The sequence below is a fragment of the Folsomia candida genome, unplaced genomic scaffold (assembly GCF_002217175.1).
Source record: "Folsomia candida strain VU population unplaced genomic scaffold, ASM221717v1 Fcan01_Sc001, whole genome shotgun sequence".
NCBI lineage: Eukaryota > Metazoa > Arthropoda > Collembola > Entomobryomorpha > Isotomidae > Folsomia > Folsomia candida.
The window spans coordinates 21,161,318-21,184,009 of record NW_019091193.1 but is presented as its reverse complement, the minus strand read 5'-3'; the positions used below and the strand labels follow the sequence as shown (position 1 = coordinate 21,184,009).

General features: G+C 36.9%; 1 protein-coding gene across 3 annotated transcripts in view; it reads left to right on the top strand.

Annotated features, from left to right (window-relative positions):
• LOC110863355 (protein groucho) overlaps positions 1–15,279 on the top strand; it is a 30,476-nt gene extending 15,197 nt beyond the window's left edge. For 2 of the 3 annotated variants that reach the window (XM_022112638.2, XM_035846912.1), the window contains 15 exons: positions 8,283–8,345; positions 8,938–9,012; positions 9,168–9,197; positions 10,570–10,657; positions 10,718–10,914; positions 10,997–11,236; positions 11,322–11,450; positions 11,545–11,727; positions 12,628–12,713; positions 12,786–12,862; positions 12,928–13,283; positions 13,377–13,494; positions 13,577–13,877; positions 13,968–14,073; positions 14,165–15,279. In XM_022112638.2, coding sequence (XP_021968330.1) covers positions 8,283–8,345; positions 8,938–9,012; positions 9,168–9,197; positions 10,570–10,657; positions 10,718–10,914; positions 10,997–11,236; positions 11,322–11,450; positions 11,545–11,727; positions 12,628–12,713; positions 12,786–12,862; positions 12,928–13,283; positions 13,377–13,494; positions 13,577–13,877; positions 13,968–14,073; positions 14,165–14,191 — 2,076 coding nt within the window. In that variant the 3' untranslated portion in view covers positions 14,192–15,279. The remainder of the gene's footprint in view (positions 1–8,282; positions 8,346–8,937; positions 9,013–9,167; positions 9,198–10,569; positions 10,658–10,717; positions 10,915–10,996; positions 11,237–11,321; positions 11,451–11,544; positions 11,728–12,627; positions 12,714–12,785; positions 12,863–12,927; positions 13,284–13,376; positions 13,495–13,576; positions 13,878–13,967; positions 14,074–14,164) is intronic. The other variant, XM_022112639.2, reaches the window with a different exon arrangement.
• Positions 15,280–22,692: the final 7,413 nt, after the last annotated feature.

The following is a 22,692-nucleotide window of genomic DNA, read 5'->3' as shown; positions in this document are numbered from 1 at the left end:
TCCGAATCTTTGTTACGTTCATATCAGCCATCGCCTATCTACATGCACAATGCAGACGCCATGACAAACTCGTCGTAACGATATCACGATCAATGTCATTTCTACTTTAGCTGTTCGTGCCTCCCACCCATTGTCATGAACGCCATGCATTTTTATTTCCTTCCTCTACACGACCAATATATATGCATGCATGCGAATGGAAGCTAAGAATTGGATTAATGGGAAAAGAAATTGAATGCAACATGCACTTATTACTGATAACTAGATTTATTATCATGTCGGGTGCAAAAAGCTAAACTTTGTACGCAAAGGACTTCAACGTTAAAATTCACTCGTTAATATAATCTCATTTCATCCTCCAAGTAGGCAAAGGTCATAAATAAGATTGGGGTGCAGAAGTCAAATCACCAGAAATCGCAATAACACGCCGAATTTGGTTTTATTTTGATTGATTTATATGGGTTGTCTGCTCCTCATGCCCATCAAGGAGCCAGGACGACGACATCATCATCATCTTGCTTGATCTACTGTTTCATTATTATCAACCACCAAATGTAAATGTGCTTACCCTTCTGTTTTCGACCAGACGTCCCAAGATTCCATATTTAGCTTTCCGAGAGAGATCCAACCAAGCCAAGTCTGGGATGAGGATTAACTTTTCTTTGTTGAGGCGTCAATCCACACCCCACCACGCAAAGCACTCCAAGCAGAGCGTCATGTTCATGACCATGTTGAACACGAGTAAACTTTTCTTTTTACGACGATATAGACGAACATGAAATACATAAAGTTAACCAGTAGTGACCACGAGTATGTGTTATTATGCTTCCACCATGCACCGCTTCTTAATATGGGTACCAAAGAGTATGCACGTTTTTTGCTCCTCATTTTTGGTAAGAATTTCTAAATAATATGCTCAAGATGTATGCAAATTTAGCAGAGTAGAGAAACAGGGCACAATGGGCAGGGTCGAGTCCGGCCCCCTTGGTTTGTTTGGATTTCTTTTGGATTCCGACCCTTCCAATTCTTATGTGTTGTCGTCGGCTATTATGAGTTGCTCTTGTTTTCATGGTGTTTCATTGTACATTGTAAATGTGTCCGAGTGGTTGGTGCCATATGGATGGATGGATGGGCAAGTAATTGTGATTCCGGGAAGGAAACTGAAAAGGGACTCTGAAAGGAACCCAAGGGCTCTTCCATAGTTTCTTGCTCCCCTCACTTTCCTCCTATGTACATATGCATTGTAACCTGATGCTCAAATTCCCATAAGGCAACAACATGAATGCAATCAACCCTACCAGGCCCTTGAACCGTTTTATAATAGTTGATAAAGAGCAGTAACCAACGAGCCAGGGAGTAAAGTCAGTCGTCGTTTTAGAGGCTGTATTATTATTAGTTGAGGGAACCCTTAATTTAGGAAGGAAACCGGGACCTTATTATTCAGGGTCTTTTATGCTGCAAATGTATATGTTTGATACTGCACCCTTCGTTCTGCTCGTGTTAGTCACGGTTGTTAATGGAACCATGGGATGGATATAATTCGTCATTCATGGGGAACGACGAGAGGACAAGACAGGAAATTAGTTAAATCGTCCCTTTATGCTTTTTAGGCCGAAATAATCCTGCTTCTGCTGCTCCTTAAAGATGCTGCATGGACCTTTGCGGTCTGCTTACTTATCTCCACTCTACGCAGTGAATCTCTTCAACCTGGGGAAGAGGGAAGTGAAAACTAAAACCTCCGGAAATTGTTTTAGGTTTAGAATAAACCACGAAAAATACATTTCCGTATGCATTTTTCCGTTTAAATATCCACTCCAGAATTTGGGAGCGGAGTACATTACCGAGCTATTCATGTGTTGTTTATATTGTTGTAAAATTGATAAACAGCTGAAAATGATATTATGTACATCCAGTCAAAGATTAAATATAAATTATGCACGACAATGTTTTTGTGATTGTTGGATCAATGAAAAGTCAATAAGTCGAATGGACGTGCGTGCAGCCATATCAGTTGAGGCTACGTATACGAGTGTATTTATTAAAATGCTGAAAGTTTTATGGCCACATTTACTTTCGAAGCAGTAACAATTGCACCAGAGAAGTATAAAAAAGGAAGAACAACACTTATTTAATTATTGTGATGTTTGTTACTTATAAGCAGTTTATTGTAGGCGGAGATGCAAGTTTTTACAGAGGAAAGTAATCACTCATTCATTTGTCAAGAGAAAGTGTGATAATTTCTCATTTTTCTACCCCATTTCGTCTCCGTACATTTACTTTTTACAGCTCATTGGTTCCAAATTCTGAACCGGAAATTCTTTATTTATTATACATTTGATATCCATGAACAAGTCATGTCAACCAGAGTAGAAGTGTACCCCAAATCCCTCCGGCTGGGTGGAAAGCCCAGTGGTCCAACGGTTGAAAACTTTGTGAGCCATTCAGAAACCTTAATCCCCAATTGTATCGTCTCCTTCTCTTCTAGTAGTAGTACCCACTACACACATAACCTACATACAATGCCTCATCATCATCATCATCATTCAGACCCCTCGTTCTATTGAGCCCTTGATTTTTAAAACGTTACAAATAAAACAGGAATCAGATGAAATGATCCAACTCGTAGGTCCTCATTTTTTCAAGTTTTTAACATTTAGAGTTTGGTTGAACAAATGCCTTCTGGTCGGTGAGACAAGGGTGAGGGTTTGCGTATGAAAAAGGGTCTTTTGTGATCCCCATTCTCCATTTTAATAAATAGAACGGCATGAAAGAGACCCTCCATCCATCCGCATCCTCATAGATCCCTCTGGTCATCAGTTCATTCCTAATGTAATAATATCTCATTTCACTCGCTCGCTCACCCTCCTTCATCCCCAGGCCACTCATGAATAATCACCAGAAATCAAGGTGGCAGTTGCAGTTGCCAACGTGCGTGTCATTGTTGTGTGTCGCCGTCCCGTCCTCGTTGGTTCTTTCGTGGATTCAAGTCACTGGGGTAGCACAAGGGCTCGACGGACCCTTCGACTTCCTCATCGAATCATCTCACATCTCCTCTGGCTTAGAACAATGTAGTAAATCGTATCCCGAGGAAAATCAAGCAACAATTGCGCAATTTTCTTTTCCCTTTCCTTCAACGAGAACGTACATTTTCTCCGTGTCCAACTGTTTTATGACCGTGTCACGACCCAGCCCAAAAGGGATTTATTTATTCTATTCGTTGTTAGTTAAGGTCTTTCTCCACACTCCATTTTTTACGCTGTGCATATATCCATCAAACATCCCTCGAGAGCACACAGGACCAAGTTGCATGGGGTGCAGTAGTGGTGGTAGTGTTACCCATCCATTGTGTGAGAAGGCATTATCATTATTATTCCATCTGTGTGAATAAGGAAGGAATTGGGGAGAGGGAGTCGGACCCTAATTTTTTTCTGGATTGGACTGGGAGGGGAATTTGTTCGGTGTGTTGTGTTCATGAATCTCATCTCTTCATCATAATCATCAGATCATCCCCGGCGTTCTGTGCCCGAGAACCACGCTCCACTGGTCATTCTCTTTCCCCACTTTTACATAATCCAAACAAGCCATCGTCTATACCCACCCTCCAACGAAGCCATGCACTGCAGCAGGGCCACGCTATAGGGTAAACACTTTGTGGAATTTTTGAAGGGTGAAACACACAAGGGACGGGGAAAGAGGCTTAATTGAGAAACGTTTATTGGTTGTGGGATGTGTAAGGGTAATGACAAGAATTAAAATACATGCATTTTTCTTGATGACTGGTCTGAAGTGTAGGGAAAAGATTTGTCAATTCATGATTTGGAGGTGGACGGATGCATCTGTGTATAAAAGATTACTATGATGAGAAGCGGTGTAAATAAGTGGCATGTTTTAGTTAGGGAACATACTGACCGTTGTACCTTTTCCTGAAACTGGATCTGAAACCCTGTGCATGAGCGACTCATCTCATCAATAGGGTCATATCGCACATGACATTTCCTAACAAGACCTCGATTTAATTGTTAGGCCTTATTTCTTGGAAACACATTTGACGCCACAACCACACTTTACTGAACCTGTTGTGAGTAGTTAAAGATCTGTTGAGCAGGTCGGGCATGAATTATAGTGTGGTCATCATCATCCAAGTAGAAAGTGTCAAATCTCAAGTGTTCTTTCTCGTCAAAACACCACCATCCATGGTCATTGTAGTCTCCAGTCATATACTTTTTCATCCTTGGTTGCGTTGCTGTTGAGTTGATTACCTAAAATTGAGGGTTTATGGGGAGCAGTAAAGTAAATTAAATATTTAGGACGGGTAGAAGCAGGAGCAACCCTTTTCCCCTTGTCCACTAATCCTCAACAAAGCCAAAAGGGTCCTTAGTGTGGCATAGGGGAATATAAGGGAGGAACGTCGGTCCTTCAAATGAATGGGCTGGTGCTGCTGGTCTGCTGCTTAATAAAGGTTTTGAGGGTTGATTTTCCTCAGATTGAGAGTGAGTGACGGCAAATTGATATTCAGTCACTCTTTTCTATTTCGGACCACGGAACATTAGCAGCATATGGTCTTCCCACACATTTTAGACGACCAAGCGTGTGGTGGGCAGAAGGGGTCAAAATTTCCTCAAAAATATATAGTCCACGAGATATTCGAGGCTTTCGGCGTACTGTGGCAATACTAATAATCATGAAGCTAAGATTTTGATTACATACTCATCTCATTGATTTTCGATTGTGTAATCAAGTAAGTTGGTGAGCAAACAGACGATGGGGTGAAGCTAAAGTGAATCCAAATGAGTAAAAGTGATGGAACATGAACATCCGACAAAACCAAGAACGCTGGCTTGTTTGTTGTAGGTAAAGGGGGGACGACGACGATGGCGATGATGGGTGGCTAGCTGGTGGCATGTTGCTTGGTGTGGTTTTGTTTGAATTGGACATGTTTACTTTATTATTAGCCGAGCCAATGTTGATTGTGCTGTGCAAACAAGTCAAATGGCGATGTTTCCTCCTCCTCCTCCCATGCAGCAACGTTTCAGTTTAGTTAGTGTACATAGATTCTACTCATTTCATTTCATACCAGAGATGATCCAACAACATCCAACCAATCTTGGTATTAAATAAACAGATCTCTGCTTGGTTCACTTAACGTGAGTTGAGATAAATAAATCAATATTGAAATGTTATCCGAACACGGATTGGGATTGGATGCTAAAGATGATAGGCAAGTGGATTAATGAACACAACTTTTAAGAATTATGTGGCAAAGTTGTTGTTCAAAAGATGTTGTAAGTTGTAAATTCAGTTTATGAAAATTACCGATTTTTAAAAATTTTATGGCTCATTGTTTGCTTTCTATCTACGCCAACTTTACTGGAAAGTTTTTACAACGTACACATCCATCCATCCATCCATCCAGCCAAACATTATATGCATACTGACATTATTGCTATCTATTCCTATCAATGTTTAACCAGGAAAGAGAAATATTTACAGATCCCAATTTTGTTTAAACTCTGCATCGTGAAATTTTTCATGCATTTCTCCATCAATTTAGATATTATATAACTAAATTAAATTTTACGTAAACAAATGCATATCTTTCCTTGATACCTTGTAGTTTAGAGAATAAAATTACAGAATAACTGTTACAGACTTTCTGTGGATTTATCATTCTTATCAATAAATGTTTAGGATGTGTTGCTTTTATAAAAGGTTCATGCAAGCAAATAGATCGGTCTTATCCGGACGGTTTATAAATATGGTTATCATCAATCAATCAACTAAAACTTGTGTGACGTTAACATGTTCGGTTGAGTTGACAATGTAATTAGTGCTCTATATTCCAATTAGTGAAGGGCGGACGAGATTAGTTTTAATTGATTTGAATTGTAAATGAATCTTAGTACCGCGTTTACTGCATCCAAACCACTTAAGCTTATCCATGTGATGACTGGCATAATCAAGGTTAGGTTAAATAGGTTACGATTGCGTGGGGTATGAACTTGAAATTACTAGAAATCTGAAAAGTTCACAAGTTTTACGGTCAATAAATTACTTGTTTCCTAGCTGTGCAGTTTTCATAAACGAACTAACTGTGCGATGATGATTATGCTTTCCGTAATAAATATATTGTATGTAAAGCTTTCGAGTCGTAGTTGTTTTATTACCTTACAAGCAATCTATGTAGATCTAACAAATGAAATGACGTGACACAAAATGAGTCAACTTGTGTGAACCAGAAAAGTCATGAGACGCAGTTATCAGTGTATCAAGTTGTCAGGACCAGGAGTCAATTTGCATCAGCATTAATATTCCATTAGAATATGGTACTCAGATTGCAGTGTGGTGTTGGTGGTGGTTAATTGAAACTGGGAAAATTCCGACCGGTTTTGTTCTCGTCTCGTTTTTTTTTGTGTTGTACGATTATGTTGGATAATTTAAAAATGTAGTTTTTAGACTGCGCCACCATGAGACTCGTACCTGAATCATGTTTAATTTAAAGCTGATTCAATGAATAGTTAGCTGAATAATGAGCTGATTAGTGGCCAATCAATGAATTTATTGAAACTTGTAACATGATCGTGCACTCGAAGAACAATGAAATGTAAACCATTTTAAAAATCACATCGAATTGTTGTCTTGTTTTCGCTTGAAATTATAATATCATTCTGCTCCCTTGTTTACTCACTTAAAGTTAATCGCTAAACCGGTACTCACTCAATACTTGATGTGCTGTAAAAAAATCACGTAATAGCTTCCATGTGATAAGTATCTCTGCGTCTGTCTATTTGGCGATGACGACTTGGTTGACTTTGTCGTCGAGTGGAGGTTGACGTCCGAATACATGTTTTCAGTTGTCTCTTGCACAACTCACTTGATTACCTTTTCCAGATCGCTACATATTCCTCAAGTATTTACATATTCGTTAATATTGATAACTTAATACCTCTGATTTAATAATTACCCCACTTGTTTCTTGAAGTCGCGTAAACACTTTTGTATAAAAATATGTATGCACAGTAAGCAGTTATTGTTAACCGGATTGACCTCTTTTATCAAACTCTCTGTAACCTGAAGATGAATGAACTACGTAATGTACACTTTACATACTTGCACATACAGCATAATTTAAAATTAATAATTCATTGCACTTCCCGTCAAATTACGTAGTTTGTTTTGCAGTACTTTATTTATGACTTGATTATTTGCTAATTAATTCGCATGTTTCTGTGTCTAACAGAGTTATATTTCATCCGAGTGGATTAATGGGATTCTGTCAATTTAATTGTCACTTTTTCGCAGACGAAGACGGCTTAAGGGATTAGTTCGTATTCGCTTCCACTCTGTTTCGTATTTGAGAAGAGCGTGTGAGAACGTGTTGTAATTGTTATTAATACAAAAACTTGTGGTGTCAATGTCAGTCTAAAAGTTGTGATATGCACTTTATGTTATATTTGCAAAGAAGAATGCGTATAATTATTATGATTATTCACCCAGTGGAATAATATTTACAAGCTATTTATCTAGTGCAATATCAGCATTTTTTAAATTCTGTCGGTCGTTCTGCTGTACAAGCAAGAAAAGAGTGCGGATATAATTAATTATGCTTCAACAATTAGTTCCCCCCAGATCCAGACCTTGTTTTATTTCATCAACTTTGAACTTGCATCGACGTAATCCCATCCAACCAAGTCAACAAATCATTTCGTTTTGTTATTTCTACAATGTTCGTGTTTTATGTAATTTGGCTTTGAGCTCGACAAAGTTATTATTTTTGCATACCTTAGCATATTTTTGCATGTTATTTATACCGTGTAAAGAGGAAGTGAGTAAACATTTTGATGATTGCATCAAATGACAAATTGACAACATTGTTTTTCTACACATTTTTAGCCATGGAATTTCTTAAATGCATGAGTGTATGTAACACCAACGATACTTTTCGGCGATCAAGTTAACAATGTACAAGGCGTCTTAATTATAATTTGAATATATTCCATAATTTGTATACATTTAAATATACACAGATTATACTCGTCTATTTAATTGAGACTAATTGAGTTGAGACTACTAAAATGTATGATTAATTCTACCGATGGTTCAATAAAAAAAACTGGATTCCTGAAACATGGGATTTGAAGCTGTCGGTGTCTGAAGTTCGTTTCGAATGGCTTTTTATTTATTTCGTCAATGAACAGTGAATCACACATGTACAAAATAATTCGTCTTCTGATACTTAATTATAGTTCATATAATAATTTTCTGTTTTGTTTTTCTTATTACAGACGGAAGTTGCAAAAAGACTTAATGCCATCATTGCCCAAATCCTCCCGTTCTTACAACAAGAGGTAAGCGTCTTTCATCCTTTCGCTAATTGGATTACAATTGTGGACAATCAAGTAATTGATTTATTGGGCAATTAAGTATTTTTATAATTTTATTGCCATCCATGTATTCAACGATACGTCAGAGATCCTACGACTTGTCTGTAAATTGACTAATCCAATCATTGTCTCGATTGGATTTGTGCGAAAGTTATGACACAAAAAATACTTTAAAATTAGATGGAAATCCCATTACTCTGATTCGTGTTCGTATATTGACATTTTCACCAAGCGTAATCACGATTCCTTTGAAAACATTTTTTTCTTCTGCCAACTTGATACATTTTTTGACCAACTTTGATGATTTGAATGAAGTTTGTAATGAAGGAGTGAAGATAGCAAACTCAATTCCAGCCGAGTTTTTTAGACTCCAAATAAAATAAGTTTATCAGAGGACACAAACAAGTCCGGATTTCATATTGTTACAATAATAACCAGTTGTTTGTGTTTATAATATATTCTCAAGGCTTAAAAAATCTATGATAATACGAAATACTTTTTGCAACAGCAGCATGGAGCCAACTTATCTTCATTTCTTTCTTTTGTTATTTTTTAGCACCAGCAGCAAGTAGCTACCGCAGTGGAACGGGCCAAGCAAGTCACCATGACCGAACTCAACGCAATAATTGGGGTGAGTAATTTTAAGATTTATGCTGAATATGATTTTTTAATCGTGTGAGTCGCTTCTAAATATTTTACGGCTGAGCTTTCTTCAGTGAAAGTACAAGCAGGACGACGACGACGATAAACGCTACAATTTTTCATGCCGATTTATTATTTTTGCAGCAGCAACAGCAAGGGCTTCAACAATTATTGGTAAGTAGAAATGTGGTCAAATTTTCAAAATTGTATCAAATGGGTAAATCATTAAGCCGTATTTACGAATAAAGTTGGATTATTGACTGCAAAGTCATTTCCACTATGTATGAATAGGCCATTGCATTATTTTTTTTATTTGACTGTGGCGACAAATTACTAACTTGCAAACCCAAACTGACTTTTAATCAATATTTTATCATTTGTAATACCTGTCTGGTAGCAAAGAGGACATGAGTATGGTGGTATGCACACTTGTAGATACACAAGTATAAATTCTTCGCGTGCTTTGAATTTTAATCCTCAGCCCTAGTTTGTTTGTGGTATATTGATCTTTTCATGAGCGTGAACTTGCAAATAAATTATTTTTGCTGCGCCTCTAGAAATTTTAATTTTAGTCCCGATAAAGAATGGGTAAGAAAATTTAGTGTTTTTCTTGCTATCATTTTCCAAATAGAATGTTACTCAAATCATTAGATACGGTTTGTAGTTCTCGACTCAAGAATTTTAATTCGGGTGAATGTAAATTGGATTGATGAATGAGTCACAGTTGTGCCACAGCTAGAAAAAAAGGTTCCAACTTGCCAAAAGCATGTGCCGGCTTGCACACTACTTTTTCATATCATCATCCTAAATGGCAATTCCATGGAGGGGATCGTTTATTCAATCCATTTGTTTGGTAGGCATTAGATTTGTGACCCTTTTTCCCAGTTCGTAATATTGGTTTCGTTATTGTCCAATCTGATTGAATTTTTATTTAATTCATTTTGTACCTAAATATAGCGTTCAGTAAGTAAACGAAGCCATTAGACCATCGTTAGCATAGAACTTTGCATTTTATGATGATTTAAGTCCTCGATCTAATTTGGTGAAAAGCTTATATTAATAAAACTCTATGGTGAAAAGTTTGTGACTTTGATATAAAACCAGGATCGACCTCACTCGAATTCGGCATTACCACCCATCGATGAATTCGACAGACAACGGGAGAGGAAAGGCATGGCACCAAATGAGATTATTTCATGTTGATCCCCAACGCTAATGTACAAGAGCAACAAGAACGGAGGGGGACTAAATGTCAAGCAGGAGTGCTAAGTAACGGATGGAAATGGAAAGGCATTTACTCGGAAATTGATTAGGGCTTATTGAATTATGACTGAGAGTGACTGACTGACTGACTGAGCAGGATTAGCGTGAAAACTGCAGTTACATCGTCTGGTTGTTTCTCAGAAAGATAACATGAAGAGTCATTTGGCTTTGTTTAATTGGGGTTTGGTCCCCCACACACCATTTGATGTGACCTTTCCTCGACGACTCAACTATTCCTTGTTACCGCTAAAAGTTAATTATTGTTTCTTTTTCTTTCTTAAAGTTGGGTGCTGGTGGCGGAGCTCCGGGTTCAGCCCCCCATCCTGGAGGACCGGGAGGCATTCCGCTTGGTCACCACTTAGCAGCTGCCGGTAATTACAAATTCTTACGCATAAAGGATACCGTCCCTTGACACGCGTTTATTTGAACAGGTCTTCCGCCAATGCCTGGGGCCCCTTTGATCGGCTTCCCTCCAAGCGGCCTTCCACCCTCAGTGTCTGTCGCGGGTCCTCATCCACCCCCACCTGGACACCACCCGGGAGGACTCCCTCTCCCCCACCCACTCTCCATCAAGTCAGAACCCAGAGATGAGCATGGTAGCAACAAACATTCTGAGGATATGAGAAATGTAAGTGAAAATTAAAGTACAAAACTACAAATCAATTTATTCGTGGAAAGTTATAGTTTAATTCCTTTTTGTCATTTTGTAGAGAAACTCGCTGTCCCCAATGGAGCAACGAGAGAGAGAAAGGGAACAGCGTGAAAGGGAACGAGAGCGAGAAAGGCGAATGAGGTCACCACCGTCCGAATCTGACGGTGGACATGACTCACACAAGAGGCGAAAGGAGGAAATCAACAAACAGAATGCTCACGACAGGGACCGCAATAATGGTGATGACAGTGACGGCGAACGAAGTGACCAAGATTTGGTTGTAGATGTTGCAAATGAGGTAATCAATCGTAAAAATATTAATCTATGATTAGAAGAGCTACACATACAATAAATATTATTCACTGAATTGAATTGTTTTCCAGGATCACGGATCACCCAGAGCCAATGGGGACACGAAAGAAGAAAATTTCGGACCCCGCAGTTCTGAACGACCGAGGAGTCGAAGCGGCTCCTCGTCCAGTCGGTCTACTCCCTCCTTGAAAATTAAAGATGTTAGCCGAGCACACATTTTTTGTTAAAACCTCGATCAAAAAGTGCATTCTTGTGTTAAGCATGACATTTAATTGAATGAACTAAAATATTTAGGGAGAAAATTCTACAACTCCCAATTCAAAGTCTGTGACCCCCACGCCTGGTTCTGGACCCCGTCCATCCATGCCCTACCCTTATTCTCCTGCTGCTGGTATTCGACCCGGCGATGCCATCCCTCCCGGCTACCCGCCTCCAGGTCTCCATAACGGAGGAAATGGCGGATACGCTCGCCCAATGGTAGGTCTTGCAAGAGTGAAACTCTAGAATATCTGGTTGATTTATTATTTATTATTATTCAAATTATTATTATCCATCCACATCGATATTATGTACAGATCAAGTTAATCATCGGCAGTTGCATACTTGTAAATTCCCATGCATACAAAAATGTGTACAAGCACATGAGACGATCCTCTTCTCATTCTATCACATAAAAATGTGCGTAGTAAAGGTTTAAAAACATGCAACCTTTAAAATTCTTTAAAATTAGGATTAATTGGAGGGTCCGGCCGATCATGGCAGTCAACGCGATGGCCGGAGGCTTACGAGTTGAACATTTTTTCATACGAAAGTTGAGTAATGGGTTTAATGAATATTATTTACAAGGGGAAATAGATTGCCGGTGTTCCCTTGTTGCTGTTCGTGTATGTACAATTTACAATCACCCTAAAATTGATGGGAACTCAGCTTCACTTTTCATGGACTCACTCGGCTCCTCTCCAAAAACATGTTTCCAATTTTTGAACACGTCGTCTTTTAAACCATCTCCTACATTTTACACAACGTGTATACTTTGTAAATTGCTGGTAGGGTGTAGTTGTTTCTCAGTGAGTGAGTCTCGCAGTTTTTTCATATTAATGTGTAACGACCTAACGTGTAATCAACTCAACATTAAATTAAGGGAGGCTTGAGATTGAAAAAAAACGCAGAAAAGAAAAACTTTTCGTGCGTAGTATGGAAAATGCATACGTTTGTACTTCTTCACCTCCTTTGCAGATTTATTTAGTTCTCAACCAACAGAGTAATTAGTACTTATGACAAATATGTAACACTTGTAATGTTCGAGTAATGTGCGAAACTAACCTGCTCAAAAATTATTGCGTGATGGATATAAAAAATCAACTATTGTGTTTTTAGGGGTTTGACCACCCGGGTGCATCGTCTCGAGGATCTCAATTACCTCCAAATGGAAACGGATTACCAACATTACCTGGGGGGAAGCCGTAAGTGCTATAAAGTATAATTGACCACAATTAGTTAGTAATTTGTTAATTACTGTTGTATTGTCATCCTAGGGCATATTCCTTCCACGTATCCGCCGAGGGTAAGATGCAGCCCGTACCCTTCCCTCCAGACGCCCTAGTCGGACCAGGTAGTGCAGTTCCAATCTTTCGTAAACAATTTCAGGATGTGTACTAATTCTAGGAAGTATTTCAGGAATCCCTCGCCATGCTCGACAAATCAATACCTTAACTCATGGTGAAGTGGTTTGTGCAGTGACCATCAGCAACCCCACAAAATATGTGTATACTGGAGGCAAAGGATGTGTGAAAGTTTGGGACATTAGTCAACCTGGCTCAAAAACACCAGTGTCCCAATTGGACTGTCTGCAGAAAGACAATTACATCCGGTCCGTCAAACTATTGCCAGACGGAAGAACTTTGATTGTGGGCGGGGAAGCAAGCACTATTTCTATTTGGGATCTAGGAGGTGTGGGGCAGCCTAGAATTAAGGGAGAGTTGCCCTCCTCCGCTCCTGCCTGTTATGCACTTGCCATTTCTCCAGACTCGAAAGTATGTCAAAAAATGAAATCCCTCTTGACTCTGCTAAATAAGTCTATAAAGTTATTATGCGAGTTATGCAACATGTTTTTCATCTGTGTTAAGGTGTGCTTCAGCTGCTGCAGTGACGGCAATATTGCCGTTTGGGATCTCCACAACCAAACCCTCGTGCGACAATTTCAAGGTCACACCGACGGTGCCAGTTGCATAGATATTTCTGCGGGTAATTTTCAGCTAAAAAAATGATATAGGTATCTTAAAATGAAACAAAAATGTGATAACGTTGCGACCCATAATTTTCGCAGATGGTTCGAAACTGTGGACGGGTGGGCTGGACAACACGGTTCGATCTTGGGATCTCAGAGAAGGTCGGCAACTTCAACAGCACGACTTCTCCTCCCAAATATTTTCCTTGGGCTACTGTCCAACTGGGGAGTGGCTCGCCGTTGGGATGGAGAATTCGAACGTCGAAGTGCTCCACTGCACCAAGCCCGACAAATACCAACTCCACCTGCACGACTCGTGCGTGCTTTCACTCAAATTTGCTGCGAACGGCAAGTGGTTTGTGAGCACTGGGAAAGACAACCTGCTAAACGCGTGGCGTCAGTAAGTTCAAAATGAATGCACTATTTTTTACCTTCGCAATTCTAGTTTTTAATTATTTATATCTAATAATTACCATTAATTATGTTTCAGGCCGTATGGTGCGAGCATATTTCAAAGCAAAGAGTCGTCTTCTGTACTATCTTGTGATATCAGTACCGATGATAAGTACATTGTCACCGGCTCTGGAGACAAGAAGGCAAGTGTTTGTTTGATATAATACTTATTATTATATAACCTCATTGTTCGCTTGAAAAGAAAATAAGAACATGTTTTTATTGGTTTTGCAGGCGACAGTCTACGAAGTTATTTACTAAGACTAAAATTATACATGGACTACAACCAACTACATATACATAGTTCGAACAACGTTGTTCACTAAAACACAAGACTTACCTTATTAAATATCTACCTGTTTGCTGTAGGTTGTTTTTATTAGATTATAGATTTTAATGTCTGAATTTTTATAATCGAGTTATAATTTTAGACCATCTTCCAGACAGTATGCATGTACTTTGTGGGGTGGTCCGACTACTCATAAATAGAGAGATGGCCAGACCAGTAGACTTCCAGACAGGACTTTATGACTCTAAAATTGTAGTGTTTTTTAATGTTAAGCATTGTCTGATTAATTTGTCGGGGTTTCATAATTAATTTTCCACTTTGCATTTTTGTTACATTATATTCCGTGTTTTTTGGATTGGACTTGAATTCTGAGCTGTAACTTAGGTGTATTCGAATATTGAGCAAAATAATACTTTTTCATACAAGTTCAAAATATTCAATAAGCAAATGAGCATTTGTTTACGCATAATTTTAGTGGAAAAGTACAATTTTTGCTAGTAGAAATATTTGTAAATAATATAAAATTTGCGGGTAATGTAATGAAACTTGCATGAAAAGATGCAGAAATTCAAATAATTTTATAACTCAATTAAGGGTTTTTTTCTGCTGCTGATAACGTATAAGGTGATCCATATTAGATTTAGTTTTAATCAAGCATGAATAATGCCTATGATGGAGTTTTAATGGATTCTTAAACATTGTTCAGTAATAACCGAGCATGATGACAAAACAATAATATGAAATAGGTGTACGCACTCTTCACATTTTAATACTTGGTTACTCTCAATATGCTCTTGTCATCCGATGCATTTCAAATAATTAAGTATCCTGCTCTTCTTCAATAAGTACTGCTACGCTGCCTAAGCTAAGGAAGAATAAAAATAATTAATTTAAAACCCGTTACAATATTATCCGACGGGGTCTTTTTAGCTTTGATGAAATTATACCACTAGAAAGCATAGTAATATTTAAATTAGTCGTAGGTAAGAAACATATTGTGAACTTTTAAAATTCTGATGATGATTCAGGAAAATGAATAAATGTTGCTATTTATAAATAAGCGTGGTCCTCAGAATTATTTATGACTCGCCCCCTATACATGTGCAGATATCTACGTGCCTATGTTGATACATATGTAGGTTATCCTGATCTTTGTTAATAATAATGATCTTAAATGTGGCTAACTGTCGGGCATGTTCTTAATTACTGGCATTTAATGCGAATTGAATAATACATGGCAAATTATGTCCTCTGTTACACACGAGCTATGCAGTGAAGGCATAAAAAATCAAGTTCATATCTATTACGATGACATGGATGGCTGAAGTACACACAATACAACTCTGACTACCAAAGTTATACATATTACGCTGAATGAAAGTAAACATGCAGTGATTCAAAGCGTGAAGTCTGGAACATATTTTTTCTATACTTTTTAGAGCCGAGCCTTTTATTTGCACCGCTATAAAAATAAAACGAAAGCAAACGCCAAAATAAAATACTACAAGGTTAAACAAAACAAAGAATGCTAAACTCGTTCACTTGATGACAGATAAATGCGCTAAAAAGCGTAGTAAATACAAGTTGCTTCTCTTCTCTTGTCTTGGTGAATTTTTTAAATCCAAATTTCACACAGAATTTCAAGTTTGAGAAAATCTCATAAATAACCAATTTTATTACAAGTTAGGCTTTACGTTAATTAATTTTGTATTTGACAAATTCGTTATCACATTACCACAAATTCAACCTCGACTCAAGATCGTTAAAAAATCGTTGCCCATACATAAATCTGCAAAATGGAGATGGAAGTAACCTCTCGAGTTTAAACAAAAAACGACCTTCAGAAAATTACACAAAACCAAAACCGCATCTGTGTACGAGTCAAGTGTGAGAATTACATGCAAGACCCAGCTTAGGATTAAACTAATCTCTCTCAAATGAGAATAATGAGATGCACCGCATTCTTGCTTACTTAAATATAAATACTTGAACACTTGGGTTTTAAATTAGCATGGTCTTTGTTATCCTCCACGTACTATGCACCACTTGCTATGTTTGTATACCCATGATTGGTTGGTAAGATTTGATAATTTGGTCCTACATGTAGTCGTGTAGTCGTATCGTTTTAATATGTTCTTGTTGATCATCCACTGTGCAATTGGTTCTATGGCTGTGCTCCACTCATATTTATGCAGATCGTCCTTTTTTACACGATGGCTAATTTGGGCCTAGCTTAATTTATGATGGCTAATACAGTACTATCAGCAACAACACCCTATTTCATTGTTTTGCAAGAGTGAATTACCATCAAATGGATTGGGTGGACCTGGTTCTGCCAAGTCGCACGTGTTTTAAGAGTAACATGCCGCATTTTGTTATGCTTTATGCCTTATACACGCATGATAGCAATAATAGCAAATACTAATAAAAAACGTGTTACAAAAGAAGGATGCGTAATTGAAAGTGTTGCAGTAAATATTTATTTCGGATTGCATCGCTAGTAGGTGCTGGTTAGTCCTTCTAAATACTGCTTGGCGTGTAAATTCTTTACAACAATTGAGTAAAATTCTTAAATACGGAGACTTTGCAGAGCAGAATTATATATATTGAGCGTACTCACCTCAACCTTCGCATATCTCGCATATCTCGCAAATTGAGCATAGCAACATAACTTGCGAAGTTTTGCGAGATATGCGAGATTTCGCAAAAAATTTGCTGGAAAACCATGGGATTTTTTTCCGCAAATTTACCCAGCAATTGAGCATGTCCTTATTTCGCAAAATTATTTCGCAAACTCATCTCATCATCTCCAGCAGGAGAAATTTTTTTTTTTTTTAAGCGGGTATTATTTATTATTAACATAAACATTGATAAACAGGAGAAATTAAAGAAATCCATGGAAACAATACCAAAATTGGTGGTTTTCAATAGATTTGCGAGATTAGAGAGATTTGCGAACTCATATTTTGCGAATCCCCTCACTAAATGAGTTGCGATGCGAAATAAGAAGTTGTCGTGAGTACGCCCATTATATAAATTAAGTAATTAACATTTCTGACTTGGCTTCGGTTTTTCGGTGTTCAAATACATATTGAAGTATAAAAAAGTACAGTGCACGTGGTTATCGAAATTCCCAGTTTCTTCAAATTGTTTAGGAATTTGTTTATAAGAGGGTTGAATTAATGTGAATAATTAAAATTGTTTGAACTGATAACTGGAGCTTTAATCCTGGTAAGTAGAACATTGTTTAAAGGTAGTTAAATTATAATCCATCGCTGCATGCACATATCTTCACAAAGAGCATAAGGTACGAAAAGCATAATACGTTTTCCGTATACAACATCATTAACAATACGGTATGCACATATGTACATACGTACTACATATCGTATTTTTATTATCCTGATTAAATTGCAAATTTCTCTGTTATTCATGGAGGACTCGTTTCAAAGTAGTTATTTACTGTTGTTTAAATCAAAGCAATGCCAACTAATGGTGAATTAGAGTTAACCATGCCATTTAGCACTTTTATGCAGTATCCGGTATCCTCGTAAACTTTAGCCACCAAATAAACTACAGTCAACAGTGAATCGTAAACAAATAGTATTATTTTTAGTGGACAGCTAGTACATCACATGAAAATAAGATCATGGATCACGATCCTACAATTTTTTGTCTACTTGAAAATATAAAACCTTGAACTGATCCTGGCCCACAATAAGGCGTGTGTCTTGTCTCATGACTGGGAGTGAATAAGATAAGATTGAGGACTGGATGAGTGAACAAATATATGTAACTAATAAATAAATAAATATAAATATACGCCAAATTTATATTTGCAATCAGAAATTTAAAATTCAAGGGATCACACCGACAAGTGTTTGAGAAATTTATATCAAGTCAGGCATGAGAATCGCGCTTTATTTTTACACCAACTTCACCTTAAATAGTTTTTTATTAATGAAACTTAATAAATATAGAGGAGTATAAATTTTTAAATCGGTCATGCCATCCATGTACCCAACAAAACAAGCAGACAAACATTTCTGCTCAAGGACGTTGTCCTTTGTAGTGATCTAAGCATCACGAAAACGAAATTATTTCACGAGCAAATAAGTCGACGGGATATTATTATTACGTCGGTGGTGTAGAAAGGAGGACGGATTACGTAGAGTGTCGCAACAGTTTTTGAGCTATTTTCTGTAAGTTCACATTTCGTGTAACCTTCTTCAATAGGATTAATACTTCGACGTCATTGGATTTCAAATGCTCTCCTCACTCTATAGTTAAATAGACAAACATCATTGTATTGCTTCAGAGACTGCACATACTGTAAAACAAGTGGAGCTGTAACGCTGCTTTGAAGTCGTAACTGCAATTTTAAGAGTGAAAATATTTGTTCCATACTTTGAAATGCATGGCTGAAATAACCTGCAGTATTTTTCAGCACGAAATCCATAATCGGAATTCTTAAACCTTTCAAGTATTTACCACCAGTAGTAACAATATTTAAGCCGAAAATGATTTTGGCCGTTTTTCATTTACAGTCAGTAATGCCACACGGAAAATACAGCATCGCGAAAAAATGGAAAAATAAAAAACCTTAATTTCTGGTTGGAAATCAGAATTTTGACCATACCTCCAAAACACTTAGCCCAAAGTCTATTTTATAATAAAGATCATTAGCCGAGAAGTAAATAATACAAATTTTAACCGAGAGCTCGATGAACTTTTCATGAATTAAATTATCATATTTTTGGGCTAATTGTAAGCAACAAGTCATATCCTACAGTGTCCTTTCATGTCCTATCAGTCGCTATTTACTAAATTATTCTCCGCAGTAATAAATGTCCATTTACACTTAAAAATCATGAATGAGTTTGACGAGTAGCTTGTCTCACAGCGAATATTTATACGTACAGTGATCACAGTGGTCGCAGTGTAGAGGATGAATTTTCCTGGATGTCTCCTAAACATGCATTATTATTACACATATTAAAGTCAGGATACCGGATGTCATACTTTTTAGGCATGCACAGTTACAATTATTTAATTCAAGTCAATCCATTTAAGCAAGTCCGTCCGTTAACTGCTGATTCGTTCTCGTATGTATTTAGTACATTTCCACGTTTTCAACGCATTTAACAATATTACATCAGCGCAGCCCCCCTATTGTACTTCTTGGTAGGAACATATTTAAGACCAGCTGCTGATTTACTTGTGCAATTTAGTTATTCTACTTTGTCCTGTATTCTATTTATTTAATGTAAATAGTCACCACACGCATCGAGAGAGGTTTGTTTGGCTCACTCAATTTTACTTTACTTTCAGATTCATTCGAATGAATATGCATCACGAATTGGTGGTTAGTTAGTGGGTGGAGTTTTTATTTATATGCCACGTTTTCATCATTACATTACACAAATTTATCACCGCATAGGAGATTATTATGTAGCAGCAATAGCAATATATAGGCTATTGTGTATCCTTTTTGCCATAATGAGGCTACGAAAATTCACCTCACAATTAAAAGTGCAGATTGCATACACAAACTCATCTAATAGAAATTATCCACAATTTTTTTTGCATGTATGTTATTTACATACAAACCTATATCCTTCAACATACTACTTCATTTATGCTTCATGTGTAGGTATACAAAATTATAAGTCCGTGGAGCTCGAATCCACGACCCCGAAATTACGAGCCTCTGACGGATGCATAAAATTTTGACCTGGTTGATTAAATTGATTCGCGTCAAAAAGCAGTTACGCACATTCCTGATGACTTGTTGATAACCAGAAATACCAGGAATATGACTTGTTCTTATTATAGTCACAAGCGCTGGAAGGAAAAGGAATCTGCTGGCTGGAGCTGGAGCAAAAGGTTAATGGTAAAATTTTTAGGTCAGATTTTTATCAGTCAATTGCATTAATTCGGTATACTCATGTAGGATAAATTGGACGAGTCAAGTATGTATCACTAAAACTTTGAGAGAATGATTGGAGATATTGTAATATGTCATGCGTACTTTATCATGAGGTATGTACATATGCACTACAACATGACGAGATCGGCAATCTGCAGAGCCTGTATCCTGCTATCTTTCAATTCTGTGACTACCTCATGTCAATTTAATTGGAGTTGGAGGTTAACCCAACGCAAAATTAGTTTAACTGCGTCGTTAAATACGGTTGAATGATTTACTGATATGTTGCAATTTAGTTGGGATAAACTTCAAATTACATTTATGTGCAATTGCATATCCACACAGACTGATGTGACCAATGTACGATAATGATGATGCCGTTTTTGGAAGTAATTCAGTGATGACTTTTAACCCTCTTTTTTGACAAATTCTTCATATAACCTCAATCAGTAAGATGGGTAAATAATTTTATAAAAGGGGGTTTAGCATAACTTTCAGTAGCTTCCGTTTGTGCGTTATTATTTGTACTTATGTCCAACTAACTAATGCTAATAATGCATGCAGGGTGCCTGAAATTGGTTCTTTGTAACTTTACAGATACATGTGTGCACAATTTCCCACAACGCACAACTTATAGACCGCAATGACTTTGATAATTTATTTATTTAAAAAATAATAAGAACATTTATGACATAACAGCAGTATAAACATCTTGCAATAAATGTGCCACGTGTATTTATTTCTGGGAATGAGGACAGACAAAAGGAGATGACACTTGCTTTATGATTAAAGTATGAAGATAATAATTTCTTAATCTTGTGTTTATTATAACCGTTAACCGCTTTCAATATCGAATATGGAAGAAGCGTGTAAAAATGATTTTTTTCCTACAAACACATATTTATTAGATGCATACATGCATATGTACATACGTGCTTTATATTGGACCATACATTGATTAACAAAATGCCCAAATATTATATTCAACACGAAAATGTAAAAATCGATTCTTTTAGTACTGATGATGAATGAGCTTTTATGATTAAATGCAACATTTATTAATATCAGTAAAGTTTTGGAATCGGACGATACGGATTAAAATATGGATTCAAAGTAAACTCTTTGCTTTGCTAATACCAGCAAGATAAAATTGTCAATCTTTGATTTCTGTGTTATCAAACACAGACAGACGAAGGTTATCAAGGTTGTGTATATTTGCATAGTCTAGTTCAAATAAGAGTATCACCCACGATTTACGGGGGGCATCTCTTTGGGACTCAAAATGTTCATGAGCAATAATGAGCTATGTCAAAGACATCAACATCCGATCCAAAGAGCTTGACCAATCTTCTAGGTACGTATTATATGCACATACATAACTTATAAATATTTAGAATATGTAGTTTCGACCGGAGTAGTCAAGTCAGTTACAGATTTGAAATATCAGCAGCTTTAATATAGGTAAAAATAAATAATGTCAAATGTAACTTCTGGGGAATAAGTGGTATGTATGCGCATATAAATATGCATAATAGTGATTTTAACTGATTAACTTGATGACTTGATCATGCAACTCAAGGAAGAAGTTGCGAAAATTCTTTGACAAGATCTTCAATTTTTAGTGTGTTACACACTAAAAAGTCTAGAAGACTTGGCTTCATACCCATGTTGTACCAATTATTCTCGTATATAAGAAATGGGTAAAAGAAGTACAATGTTATAAAATATAAGAAATACATTTTTCTAAAGGAAAGTAATAATTACAAAACTGAATGGTGTGCTTTTTTTATCGTCCTTACTTAACTTTCCGAGAATGATATGTCAGCCACCAATTTATACGAAAACACAGTCAACTGTCAGAGTTCCCAAGAACTGGCGTTACTTACATAAGCTAAACTTTTCCTGGGAATATTTCCCATGAAATTCTAAAGTTGCAAGTTTAAGATAAAAAATGATTACATTCCTGCTCATAAGGTTTGGTTTGGTAAATATTTGTGAATAATAAGCAAGTTCATGTTCATGTTAATATTTTCGATTTCAAGTATTCTAAGTACAAGCCTATATAAGTTTTGTTTAATCCAAATTAAAGAAACTATGAAAATAATTCAGGTAGATACACAATACACATACATGATGAGGAGCAGCTACCGATAGTCAATAATTGAACGTTTTGTAGTTCGCCGTAATTTTGGCGTAAGCAGAGTGAAATTTCTACTATGCAAACCTTGTACATATACATTACATACATACGCTCATTTTCAGAAATTCACCGCCGCGAGAAAACAGATTTACGGATGATTAGCTACCAACACATAGGTTCAATTATGTACATAGGGATTTATGTGACGATTGAAAGTAGAAGGTGAGACAGAACAAATCTCTCTAGATTTTTCTGTTTGTTTGCTACACTTTCTTGCATATTTTCCCTGATGATTTCAACACGTCTAGGGTTTTCTTATTTTTTTGCGACTAACAAGGGAAAAACCTCCTTGCTGATATTTTCATTTTTGAAACATTAACCACATACTAAACTAAAATAAACAA